This window comes from Taudactylus pleione, unplaced genomic scaffold (assembly GCF_031769625.1).
Source record: "Taudactylus pleione unplaced genomic scaffold, aTauple2 ptg000089l, whole genome shotgun sequence".
NCBI classification, from domain to species: Eukaryota; Metazoa; Chordata; class Amphibia; order Anura; family Myobatrachidae; genus Taudactylus; species Taudactylus pleione.
This window is the reverse complement of record NW_028284491.1, coordinates 15,230,704-15,244,763: the sequence shown is the minus strand read 5'-3', so window position 1 is coordinate 15,244,763 and position 14,060 is coordinate 15,230,704. Positions and strand designations below refer to the sequence as shown.

The 14,060-nt window shown below is 43.3% G+C and overlaps 1 protein-coding gene across 1 annotated transcript in view; it reads left to right on the top strand.

Annotated features, from left to right (window-relative positions):
- Positions 1–2,726: 2,726 nt before the first annotated feature.
- Positions 2,727–14,060, top strand: part of ITGA5 (integrin subunit alpha 5) — a 97,617-nt gene continuing 86,283 nt past the window's right edge. Inside the window, exon 1 of the mRNA XM_088469208.1 lies at positions 2,727–3,028. Coding sequence (XP_088325334.1) covers positions 2,862–3,028 — 167 coding nt within the window. The 5' untranslated portion in view covers positions 2,727–2,861. The remainder of the gene's footprint in view (positions 3,029–14,060) is intronic.

Genomic DNA, 14,060 nt, shown 5'->3' with positions numbered 1-14,060 from the left:
AGGGACTGAATGTGTGGTCTGATGGAGAGTGAGGAGTCAAGGATAACTCCAAGACAGCGCACTTGGGGGCTAGAGGAAATGGTTGTGCCATTAAAGGATAATGAAATTGTAGGAAGTGAGGTTATATGGGAGGGTGGGAAGATGATCAGCTCAGTCTTAGACATGTTAAGTTTAAGAAAATGCTGGGACATCCAGGAAGAGATAGGTCAGGGGAGGAAATGGAGATCTGAGTATCATCAGCATAGAGATAAGTCAAGGGAGGAAAGGGAGATCTGAGTATCATAAGCACAGAGATGATATTGGAGGCCAAAAGAGCTGATGAGATCACCTAAAGAGAACCTATAGAGGAAGAATAGGAGTGGTCCAAAAACACAACCTTGGGAGACACCTACCATTAGTGGAAATGGAGGGAGGGGATGGAATCATGAGAGGAGACAGAGAAGGAATGGTCAAAAAGGTAGGACGGAGTGAAGGATTTGCAAGAGGAGAGCATGGTCCACAGTGTCAAAAGCAGCAGAGAGGTCAAGGAGAATGCACATAGAGTAGTGGCCCTTGGATATGACAGCAAGATGGTAATTGCTGACTTTCGTGAGGGTAGTTTCAGTGGAGAGGATGGAAGCCAGACTGGAATAGGGCAGGGAGTGGGAGGAAAGAAAGGTGGTAAGGCATTTGTAAACAATTAGCTCAAGGAGTTTGAAGGCAAAAGGTAGGAGAAAGTAGTGGCCCTTGGATTTGGCAGCGAAAAGGTCATTGCTGACTTTCATGAGGGCAATTTCATGGAGTGTAGTGGAGAGGATGGTAGCCAGACTGGGATGGGTTAAGCAGGGAGTGGAAGGAAAGAAAGGTGGTAAGGCGTTTGTAAACAATACGCTCACGGAGTTTGGAGGCAAAAGGTAGGAGAGAGTGTTAGGATCAAGGGTAGCTTTTTTAAGAATAGGACAAGTTTGAATGCAGAGGGGACAGTGGGCCTGATTCAGACCCATTCGCGAGCGCTCGCAAGCGGGTCGATGGTGCCCTAATGCGCATGCGCACGATGGAGGGAGCTCTGTCGTGTGCATGCGCGAGACCCGCATAGCGACGGCCAGCCATCGCTATGGGTCTCGCACCAAAGGGGGCATGCTGTCGATGGTGAGTGACAGCACGCCCCCTTGGTGGGCGTGCCGGGGGCGTTGCTGCCCAGACAGAGGCGTTCCCATGGGAACGCCTACCGTCTGGGTCCGGCCCCACTGACATCACTAGTGATGTCAGTGGGAGTGCTTTTGGCTCTGATAGAGCCCAAAGCACTCCAGGGCTTGCAGCAACGAGACCCTACCGCAGGGTCTCGTCTCAAGCCCGATGGTCGCGATGGTCTCGACCATCGCGAACATCTTTTTGGCCGCTCGCATAAGCTGTGGGTGCTCCAATTTAAGGTAGGAGGGCACTGATTCAGAGCGAGCGCTCTGGTCAGAGCGTCCGGCTCTGAATCAGGCCCAGTGTCAGATGAGAGGAAGAGATTGAGGAGGTGGGCAAGATGGTAACAGGCAGACACCGCAGCAGCAATGTTCTTACCTGGTCCCCGGCGTCTCTGGCTTGACTGCGCATACTTCGCTTTTTCAAATTTTTTTTACTGCTGTTGCGCAAATTTTTCCCATATCTCCCAAATGCACATGGCCAAAATAATGACAATCTAGGGAAGATCAATATTACTTTACTGTACACTTACTGCATTACATATAGACAGGGGTTGGGTATGATATCCCGGCTGTCAGGATGCCGCTAGTCAGAATACCAACAGCGGCATCCTGACAGCCAGAATCCCGACACCCATAGGACTCAATGGTGAGTAGTTTTCTAACCCCTACCCTAACCCACCCTTCCCAATTCCTAACCCTCCCCCCCTAGTGTCTAAACTTTACCTCCCCTTCCCCACACCCTAAACCTAACCTCCCCCTCCCCACACCCTATTCTTAACCCTCCCTTCCCAGTGCCTAACCCTAACCCTCCCCCTAGTGCCTAACCCTAACCCCGCTAGCTAACGCTACCCTCCCCCTGCACCCCGATACTTACCTTCGGGATGCCAACGGTCTGGATACTGGTGCCGGGATCCCAACCTGTAGGGATTTCGGCGCCGGTATTAAGACCGTCGACATCCCGCACACCAAGATGCCAACTACATCCAATAGACAGTCATGTAATCGGCCCACCCTAGTTTACCCTGTTTTTTTTAATTTTCGCTCTGTACACTGTTGCAGAAATTTGTGACGCCTTCTAAATAAAAGCTAATAATACTAATTACAATTACCCTCAACCTAGTGCATATTTCTTTATAAAGATTATTAAGCATCTTGCCAGGGTGAGGTCAAAATGGAAATGAGTTGTTACAGTCAGTTTTTTCTTTTCCTTTTGTATTTCTCATTAGTACCTTTCCATTTCTATAGGTCTTTTTACACCCCTTACCCCCATGTGGCTTTGATGTGGAATCAGTGTACCTTCCCGGCCAGTCACACGTATGATTTCATTAACAGCTTACCAGAAACAAAGCGGTTTAGGATAATTGCGTTAGGCATCGGTCTGGGGGAGTTTGGGTTATTAAGATGCAAAATGAGAGAGAAGAGAAAACACACATACAAGAGGCCTAATTAAATCCACATACAGCAGTAAAAGGATCTCTGTTCAGTGAACAAAAAGGAGGTGGAGAGAGAGGGGCTGCGCTGGCACACCCCTCCTCTCTCTGTAGGGAACACCCTGAAGCTAATTTTAGGAGGGGCTATTCTCTTCATTGGAGTAGTTTTTTTTTTTTTTTGGTGTTTCAAAGTGAGCTTGCATCCTCCTAGGTCCCACTTCACATGGTCCCATAATCCGGCAGACAGTATCAGCTAGCCATGCAGTGCTCAGGGGAAACGCGTGTCTGGCTGTCAGTCAGCCTCCTCCTCACCTTCGCCTCGGTTCATGGATTTAACTTGGATGTGGAGCAGCCTGCAGTGTATACCGGACCTGAAGGCAGCTTGTTTGGCTTCTCGGTGGATTTCTACCTCCCCAATAGGCAAAGGTGAGTGCCAGGGGGTAGCCCAGGGGCATCCCCCTCCCTGCCAGGCTCTGTGTGTGCGGGGTATTTGGCTGTCCTCGTCCTCCAGTTCTCCGGAGCCCCTTTGGCAAATGAGTGGAAGTGAACTCTTATGACTGTAGGATAATACTGTGCCATACGCTTATAACTGTATGATGAGCGTGTTGCATTTTGTTTCTGCTTTGTTTGCATACTTTAACTCTTGGTTATATTATATATTAATCTTAATTTAATCGGTTTAAAGTATCATTCAAAACTTTTTTTTTTTTGTTCTTCTGTTCTCCCGTTTTTTGCTACTATGTAACTCCCCCCCGCCCCAGCCAGTCTGTTCCGCTACACACACTCCCTGCCATATCCTCATTTCCCTTCACTGACTCTCCCCAAATATACGCTCTCCTCTCGCCTTACTTTTTTTTTTTTTTTTAGCTTCCTCTTTTATTCCAAGTACAGACATTCGCTCGCTCTTTACCTTTCCCCCCACTATCCCACCCGCCTCTCTGTTCTTTCTAGATTCACACTCTTGTATGTCTCAGCCCCCCTCGTATTGCAGCTTGGCAGTCGTAAACTCCTATGCAGTCATATCTTTTGTGTCTGGGTTGGGAAGGGGATCCTGTTCGCCCATCTGGTTGACATTACCTGGTGATGACCCAACTCCTGGTTTCCTGTAGCTTTAGGTGTAACTGCAGTTAGAGATTGAGGCAGAAATGTACTAAATTCCGACGGACTTTGTAATAACTGGAAGGTTGGTTAATCTGCTGCCCTGTGTGGAGACTTGTATTGAACATAAACTCCGTTAAGAATAAAGTACAGTTGCTTCTGGCTGCCCCTTCTGGCAACATGCAGGTTAATGGGTGGTAGGTTTTTTGTTTTGGCTTTACCCCGGGCTATTTTTAATCCAGACTACACTGTGTCCTGTGGAGGTACAGTACCACCCCTCTAGGGGATGAGTGCTGCTCAGACCCTAATGGAGAGGGAGTAATGACGTTTGGAAGGATTGTGTCCAGCTCATGTGTATGTACTGTCCCTGGAATCTGTCTGTGTATTTCTCATGTTGTAATTAGACCTTTTATGAATAGATATTTTATATAACACACGTACAGTTTTAACCTTATCCTAACCAAGCTGTAGAATAGTGTTTCAGACTTAAATTTTAAGTTTGATTTAACTCTTCATCAAATCTAAATGCTCTATTGACAGAATATTGCATTTCTGCAATATCTATTGTTAATTCAGTATTTATGGCTCTTATAGGGGATCTGAACACACACACAGCAAAAATCCTAAAGAAATACTTTTTATGTTATAGAACACTGTGAAATGCAAAAATGTAAGTTCCCTTGATTTTATTGAGCAGCTCTGTATTAGTAAGCAGGGGTGTACTATGTTGCCTTATTTTTCCAAATGTTGAGTCAAAGGTATTACTTTTTTATTAATAATAATAATAATAATAATAATAATAATAATAATATCGCCACAAAATTCTGCTTCACTATCCAGTGGGATAATAGGGAATAGTACATAAAGCATTGGAAGTCCAACAAGTAAATGGAAAATGCAGAAGCTTCAAGAAGTGCAATAATATCCCCCCAAAAAGTTGAGCATAACGGGTAAAGGACAGGACCTGCAAGTGGTATAATATGAGGATGCGTCGGTGGATGAGGAGGAATGGCCAATTAATTAGGCTTTGTGAGTGCTTACACTCTAACTTGGACCAATAACTGCACTATGACCACCTGCTCACATACTGCTCCACTAAAAATAAAATACATTCATGGAGTTTTGCTCTTGGTATATAGTGGGCAGTGCCACCCACTTTTCAGAAAGATTATAATTGCAGCTCCCTTGGCAGCAATGAATGAGATCCTGGCTACAGAAATACATTTCATATGGAGTGTCTTCTGACATTCGCCCAGTCAGTGATTTAGGTGCCCTGTTAATGACTATTTGTCTAGTGGTCCACCAGGGTTACCTTGCAAGGGGAGGTAAAACCTTTTGATCAGTACCATACTCTACACAGGCCCTTTTGGGTTTGATGCAGAGCTGAACACACACCTGTCTTAAGTTGCCCATCCACTAGATGATTAAGTTGAGTGAACGATAACAATCGTTCATAAATTGTTTGCAAAAATGTCTAAAATGACCAGCGATGTGCGTGCGCGTTGGTCGCTTAGACATCTATTATAGTACGAACATGCTGGTCAACCTGACGATAACGTCAGGTTGAGCATGTTTGCAGATGATTGATGAGCCTGCACTGAATGACTGCTAGTTCAGTGCAGGCTCATCGCAGACTGACAAACGACTGCTCAGTTACAATGTCTGCTAGTGGATGGGCACCTTTAGAAGCGTTCTGTGGGCCTAATTCAGAGATGTAAATTCAATATTTTTAGATATGCGCATGTGCAGATCTGGGCTGCAATGTCGCTTGCAAGTGCCTCAAACTCCATAGCATGATTGACATGCTGCTGGTGCCAGGGGGCGGCCATATGTAGCATTCCAGAAAAGGGCGAATTGGCCCCGTTTACAGTGGATGCCAAAACTTCACTGGCCCCAGCAGTGTGATTTTCCTGGGCATCCAGAGCGACGTAACGAATCCCATGGACGGATCAGAGAAGGCGGCAGTGGGCGTCTTTTGCATACTTTAGCATTGCCGCAGCGGCTGTGTAGCATCCATCTATGAATCGGGCCCTGTGTGTGTTTGTTTTTTATTTTTTTTTCGTGCTCTGCGCATTCCCCAAAGCTGAGTGTAAGTACAGGTGATGAAGAGTCGTACACCTCTAGATTGCATCTATACTAGGTTGTAATGGGGTGTTCTCAGGTAGGCACAGTCAGGGCATGTTGGAGCAAATGCAGGATATGAAGAATTGGAAGTGAGTGAAGATAGGTCTATTATTTCCTGACAAATGTTTGCACCTAGTATATGTTAAGTGTGCATGGATGGTAATGACTAGCAGCAAGCCAAGCAGGTAGCAGACACATGGCAAGATGCCTAGAACTCTGCGTAGGCCATATGGGCAAATATACAATTTTTTTTTTTCTGTGCCCAATTTACATTTAACTTTGCATCAGGCCCTTAGTGTTAACATGCTTTAATATGAGATTATAGGTTAGTGGCCACTAATGTTATATTTGTAGTTCTAGACATGCTATTGTAATATCCAAGTAAAAATATATTATCATCCTGTATTTTGTTTAGCATTAGTATATATTGCGGCACGGAAAAATTAGCAAGCATAATTTGAACATATCATAAACATGAACCAGAAGGTGGGCGGTCTATAAATATGTGCCAGCCTGAGTACCCTAGGAGTATAACTTGCCTGATGCAGTTCTTACCTAAAGGTGACATGTCGACATATGGAATACCAACAGTCACACTTTCATCGCTGGTATTTTAGCCTTAAACTAACCCTATTCCTTAGAATAATTGAATGTGTCATCATTGGATGTCGACGTGTCATCTGTCGACATTGGGACGCGTATGTGGCATGCAAGAATGAAATAAGAACTTTTTTATTAATAATCTGGCAGACCTGAATAACCCTCTGTGCATATAACCACATTAATAAATGTAATATGCCATTTTTAGTGTCCCACAATATTCTACTGAAGCTTCCTGAGTATTTGGAATGTCTGTGTATAAAGAACGGCTCTGTCCTTGTGGGTGCTGGCTTTGAAGTGGTAGTGGATAATTGAACCCCATTCTGTAATTTTGGGCCATAAAATAAGATGTTTGAGGGAGTGGGAGTAGATTTTTGAGCAATTCTTAAATGACCAGAGTGTGTTGGTTGTGTTTTAGATGTTAAAGACAGGTCTGTGAATAAACTTGTAAAATGTGATGTGTCTGCAGAACACCATGTGAGCCTGCTCTGCGTAAAATATTGGGATACCTAGGCTGCTTTTCCTAGTTTTCATCTGGATCTCTCCTCTGTAAAGAGAATGAGTAATGCCGCACACAGGTACTTCCCAGACCTTCCAGGCCATTTATCTTGTGGGCTGTATTCCTGCCGCTTTGTAGAGACACGAAGACTGCAACTCTTTCTCATGGAGTACTGCTGTATGGCTTTATGACGGAGCAATACAACATATGAACCTGGTCCTAATTGCTGTAGTTTCTTTGAAAATTGACTTGGTTATCAGTATAAAATGATTGATTTATACCCCTCTCCCCCCCCCCCCCTTCTCAGACAAGAAATTCCTGCAGCAGTTACACATTGCCCCCCTGTCTATGCTGCCGTGTTTGCCATCATCAACCAAATATTCCTTCAGGGTCAGACATCCAGTGTAGAGTGTTTTATGGAACAGTAGGGAATGATCAAGAAGATTTAGAACCTACAGAAATGGCAAAGGCTCAGTTCTGGAATTTGTCCATCAGAAGGCCTCAGAGTTTAGGTATTCTGGCTTTCCTAACCCCCCTCCCTTTTACTTTCCACCTCTATCCACTGGCACACTGAGGAAGGAAGATTAAACAACCACTCCAGTATTTTTAAAAAGAGAGGTGTGATGTGTTCGGTGACTGACCAATTACATGCTTCAGGGAATTCTCTTCTCTCAGTTTTAAAGTACCTGATGAAATTGAAGTAGCATTTCAATTGTTCTTCTACCATATTTAATAACTGCCTTTAGTATTTTCACTATGGTATAAAATGTGCTTTTTATAAATGTACTTTAAGCATTCTGCGTTTCTCTGCCAACATACGAGCAGATTATGCCACTCTGCCACCTTGCAGAGGCAACAAATCCGTCTCCTAATTTGGCCATTTACTTGTTGCCAAATTGGATAAGGGCATTGTCTGGCCGTTCAGCTCTGGGGCCAAGCAACTGGATGACTGCGAACTGTAATTACTTTTCGGGTTATCAGGCGATGACCGCACATAAAAATGGTGGTCCTCTTCCACATAATTTATTCAAGCCTACTCATATCAGCCAACATGCCCATTTTAGGACTGTGAATGCTACAATGACTGCTTATTACAATGTACCATGGGAGACCACCTGTAGTCTTTCCTTTGGAACCTGTTCTGTGCATCGAATCTTCATTTAACTTTGTATGAACTCCTAATTTGTATGATTCTTCTTCATTGGACTTCTTGTCCAATGGCTTTAAATCAGTGTGTCTATCAATCACTCCCTATGGTTATATAATCTATAATGATCAAATTAAAGTATTATGAAGCTAAACCTATTTGCTGTGGGAATTAACTTTGCATTAGTTACATTCCTTAAATGTTTCTTTCAGAATGAAGTCATATCTTATGTGCATGGTATTTGTTACCGGGGTGTTGCGAATTCCCATTTTAAAATGTCATTAATGGTTCCATAAATTATAAATAAACAAGCTGTATTCTAGCAGTAGATTATTGGCCAGGGGGGGAGAAATCCTGGCAAAAAAGTCCACAGAATCTAGAAGAAATACACTAAAATGTTAGTTGCACATCTGGAAGGTTATGTCCGTTCCGAGGTTCCAGCTATCCATCATTCTGTTTCACCGAGACTCCTGCCAGCAACTAGACTAGAGGCTATGTATTGCTTACCTAAAGGGACGTTTATTTTCCATTAATATAAATATTTTTCATTTTGCGCAGTGGGTGGGTTCTCTATATTGACAACATGACTCTCTCTAACTTTTATACTATGACAAAATACTGTATGTTTTATGAGGCATTTATCTGTGTACAGGGCACCAATAATATTAAAGGTAAAAAATGAGGAGCACACGTGTGATCTGAATTTTGCTGTGACCCTTTAGGTCCAAAATAATGGAAAACTGTTCTACAAACATACATCCTTTTAGTTTGGGTGCCTCAGGACTCTGTATTGAGAGTTTAAAACTTTAGTTGGGTTTTGGAGGGACGGGGCACTGTCAACATGGAGGCGTAAGACATCCTGGAGCCTTAACTTTATCTTATATGTTACACTCTTTGGATTTGTGCACCAATAATTTAACCTTTATTACTTGGTCTTTGACATGTAGTTTAATGCAGGAGAACATTTTACTAAAGTTCTGTGTATGACCTTTGACCGTAAGTAACATTTGGCATCATACTAAATGCCATTAGTCACCATAAGATACTCTTTGTGGATGAAGTTATTTAACCAATGCGTTCTGCTTTTGTGTTTGAAATTGATGCACATTTCCCATAAACTCCACAGTTTACAATCGTCCAAACTGCTTTTTATAGGCCTGTAAACTAGAAAGCAAATTGGAAAGTGATCCACCCTGTAGCTCAGCCGTGATTTCGCCTCTGTATAGTTTTTTTTTTTTTTTTTTTTTTTTTCTGCTTTTGTAAAATTTTTATCTATTTTTAAGTTTAAAAAAAAAAAAAAAGCTCTCGGTCGACAGTCAACACCAGCAATGCTTCTGTCTTGAGACATCTGTTTCATTAGATCAGTACTGACCAGGGGTTCTATAGCATCATTGTATTATATAATCCAGCCCTTATTTTCTTTATATGGAATAGACAGACTAGGGCTCTTATTCAATTTGGAGCGAAATGTCAGAGGCTGGACTTTTCGCTGTCTTCGCAGCTTTTATGTGCGAAAAAGTATCGCGTGTGTCCCCGCATTCAATTCCAAATCTGCGAAAACGGGACGTGGCGTGGCGTAACTCAAACAGGCGAAAAGTCCTGTCATTTTTGGGGAAATCAGCCTGACACCCCCCAAAAGATGCTCTGAAATGGTTCACTATGAGTACCCCCAATTAGCCCTGTTGAAGGTATTTGGGGTCTTTCAATGTTCTCAATAGGCGCTATTTAGCGTATGTCAGCAAGTGGTGAAGAATAGCATTTTTGGGGGAAGTATTCCCTTCAAATTTGGGGTACATGAAAATGGGTGCTAGCATATTTTAAAGTTGCTATAGTCAAGCATTAAAAAGCGCCAAAAACGCACTTTCAGCAAGCACCTGCAATTAAAAATACACTTCCCCCATACTTACGGAACCCCTCAAAAGGCTATTTTGCAAGTTTTTGAATTGTACCCCACACTTTTTTGGGGTGTCCTTTGTGGGGGGGTTTGCATTTTTTTGATGCAGTTAGCATCAGGGGGGGTGTCCAAAGGGTGCAGGGTGATTCCCGCAACTTTGCACCCCAAAACCCCAATTCTGCACTTTTTTCAGCTTGGTGTTCATAGGCGAAAAATTCGCTGAAATTGAATACGGGGATCAATGGAATCGGCGAAAAGGATGTCATCGGCAAAAAAGTTTAGCTGAAAAACGCTTTTTGCTTCTAATTGAATACTGCCCTAGGAGTTGTAGTCAGATAGTTGGAGAGCCACAGGATACCAGAGCCTGTTTTATTACTTGCAACAAATTATAATTCGACACTAGTTATTCTGTGACCTGAAAGTTCTCAATGGGAAGGGTGTGGTATGATGACCTGACATTCATAATGTTGACATGGTCAAAATGTGAACATTGTCCATGTAAACATTTTATCATGTAGGAGGGGGCGGGTCCTGCTGACTGGGGGGGGGGGCGTGACCGGCTGCTGCATCTATGCGGGTGGTCTGCAGACCGCCCGTACACACTTGCTAATGGACAGATACTGTATGTATGCAGACATGTATATCCATCGGCTGTGTAGCACAGCCAATGCGATATGTCTGTGAACGACGTCATTCAGACATTTCGTGGGCATACGCTGGCTTACGGGCAGAAGATTTATTGTCCGATCAATTGATCGGCCAATATAATCTATCAGTGTACCCAGCTTCACCCTCCTAACCCCCTCCCCCATCCCTGGAGCCTAAAGCTGGGTACACACCGATATATCTGCAGATTGAGTGATTTGCAGACGGTTGTTTGTACACACTGACCAACCATCATCTGTGTGTTGGAGGGGGGTGGGTCCCGCTGGCCAGGGGGCGTTTCGGCTGACCGCCCGTACACACAGCACGATGCCCCAATATTTCTACAGATATATTGGGCATCAGCTGTGCAGCACAGCCAACGCGATATGTCTGTGAACGACGTCGCTGGTACGCACTGGCAGACGGGCACCTGATGAATTGGCCAATCAATTGATTGGCCAATATATCTGCCAGTGTGCAGTATGTACCCAGCTTGAGCCTGTTGACCGTCAACCTTGTAATGTCGACCTAATGACTACATCTCAATAGGAAATAATCTTTACAACAAAGCCCTGGTCATGCTCTCCTACTTGGTGAATCCAGTTCACTTTGGGAGACCACCTTCACTGGGCAACAGTTCCTTTCTCTTATCAGATATGTTCAATCATGCTTTTCTTAGGGGGTTAGCCTATTAGCCGTGATAAGCTGCATTTTCATGGAAAACGGCTTCTCCTGCGACCAAATATTTATCGGGCTATCCTATTAGTCCGCAGAAATCGCATGTGCAAATTTTCCATAGAAATTTTCACAAATTTGTTTTCACCACCTCCTGACCAGGGACCAGGTGAAAAGTTCTGGAAAATCCATATTTTAAGGTAAAAATTTCGTGACTTGATTCAGAACCACTGGGACACCCTCATTAATAACTAATTAGGCAAAAATAATTTTTTAATTAGCTTACTTTGGGAGATCCCTCCGCCGGCTGAAATGCGGTAAGTCCCCATAGACTACAGCGGCTAACGCTATCTTTGCATTCCCGATATAGAAACCTATGGGGGAGGCGGCTGCTGGTGGCAATGGAGGGATTGCAGCAGGTATCGGAGAGGTCCCTCCTTCATACATCCGGGGGATACTTAGTATTTGAGGTAAACCCCCGAAAACACCTGTTTTCGGGGAATTTACCTCAAACTAACTTTGATAAATGGGCCCCTCATTCTTTATTTTTATTTTTTTCTTCCCCCAATAACACCTTTTCATGTCTCAGTTTATTTCTGTCAAGCAATTTATAAATAAAATATAATAGGGATTGTTTACCAGCATGTAAAAGGGGATCATTTATTTTGTTGACTTACAATAATAAGGGGTCTATTTACTAAGCAGTGTTGGAGAAGTGAAGAGTGAAAAGTGATAAGGTGCCAGCCAATAAGCTCTCAACTGCCATCTCACAGGCTGTGTTTGAAAAATGACAGTTGGAAGCTGATTGGCTGGCACCTTATCACTTTTCACTCTTCACTTTTCACGTCTCCTAACAGTGCTTAGTAAATAGACACCTAAGTTTTGTAGCTAAAGTAAAACTAATTGTGCTTATGTTGGTGGACTGTAGTACCGTGTCAAACTTAATACCCACTGGTGTATAATTTGTGCATTGTACTGTATTAATTTATGGAAATGGCTTTGGGACTGGTTGGTACGCCTCTGCATTTCAAACGCAATTGATGACTCTAAAATACCAACTGGACTTTCAGCGTAACATGACTATGGAATTTGTCAGCACACAATCGCCACACGCACAGCAGGCCTGTGCACATGATCCACACACTAAGTTAGCATTCTGGCAATTGTTTACCCTTGTGTAGTGTGTTTTTTTTCTTTATTGTTGAGCAACTTCAATAACATAAAAATGTTCTTGTTCTCCCTTTTTTTTATTTTTTTTTTTATTGCCATTGTTACATCTGTTTCCCCCTATGACTCCATGTGCCAGTTGTTAATTTGATCAGTATTTTACTTCTCTCTACAGTTTTTCTATTGAAAGTATTTGCTGTTCGATTATCTGAAATGTTTTCCTGAAACCTGTGGGAATTCAGGCTCTCCGCAGGGCTGGAACCACTTTGATTAGCCAGGCAATTAGTTACACATTTCTCTTTCAGAAATGCATATCATGTTTTGCTGAGGCCAGGTTACAAACTCTGTCTGGGATTAAGCCGTGGGAACTGTGATTAATTTGTTAGTAGGTGGGGGCCCAGAAGTAACTCAGTTGACATCAACATACCATGGCGTCTAGAGATAAAGTACCAGCCAATCTGCTCCTAACTGCCATGTCACAGGCAAAATGACAGGATCTGGTTGGTTGGTACTTTATCTCTGTCCACTTTATCTCCATCCAAGGCTTAGTAAATAGATCCCTATGTCTTGAGTTTTTAATGGAAGCTTGCTGGAACCCTTCATTACTACTGTCCACTATCGTATGATTGTGTGTGGTCATCCTATTTGGTCCATTTTTCACATTGTAAAGAAATAAATGTACCACCGCGCTCTGGTGTTTTCAGCTGCTCAATTAGAAATGGCAAGAATAATAAAATAAATACTGAGCGCTATGTGTATATGACTAATAGTAATGTGGCACCTGTGAAAAATAAAAATTGGTTAAAACAATTTTGTTTATAGCTCCTTTTGGAGAATTTTGGTGGATCCCTTCGTGGAGTGGACTAACATTTCCGCCCGCAAAAGTAGATGTAAACTGTCTCTCCCTACCTTACCCTTCCTGAGACCAACCGCTCCGTCTCCTCCACGTGCGGTGGTTCCGGATGTGGTGATGGTTGGGGAGTCGGAGAGCTGAAGCCTGGCCTTGGCTATAGCTCTCTGTAGCCAAGGCCAGGCTTCAGCTCTCCGACTCCCCAACCATCACCACATCCGGAAACACCGCACGTGGAGGAGACGGAGCGGTTGGTCTCAGGAAGGGTAAGGTAGGGAGAGACAGTTTACATCTACTTTTGCGGGCGGAAATGTTAGTCCACTCCACAAAGGGATCCACCAAAATTCTCCAAAAGGAGCTATAAACAAAATTGTTTTAACCAATTTTTATTTTTCACAGGTGCCACATTACTATTAGTCATATACACATAGCGCTCAGTATTTATTTTACCATTTTTCACATTAATTGTTTATAACTTTTTATATCTGCTCACCACTTGTGTGTTGTTTGGATCATATTGGTTAAAGTTTACATAGTAAAGGTACGTACACACTAAACCATATATCGTACGATCCGGCTGAAATTGAGCGTATCGTACAATATATCGTTCACATCGTCTAGTGTGTACGTACTAGATTGTTAAAGATGCGCGCTCCCGCAGGTTGTTAACGATATCCCCAGTCGTCTGTACATGCAGCTCAATCTGGGGATATCGTTAGCAATGCCGTGCTGCCGAATGCAGCATGGCCAGGCTCCCCT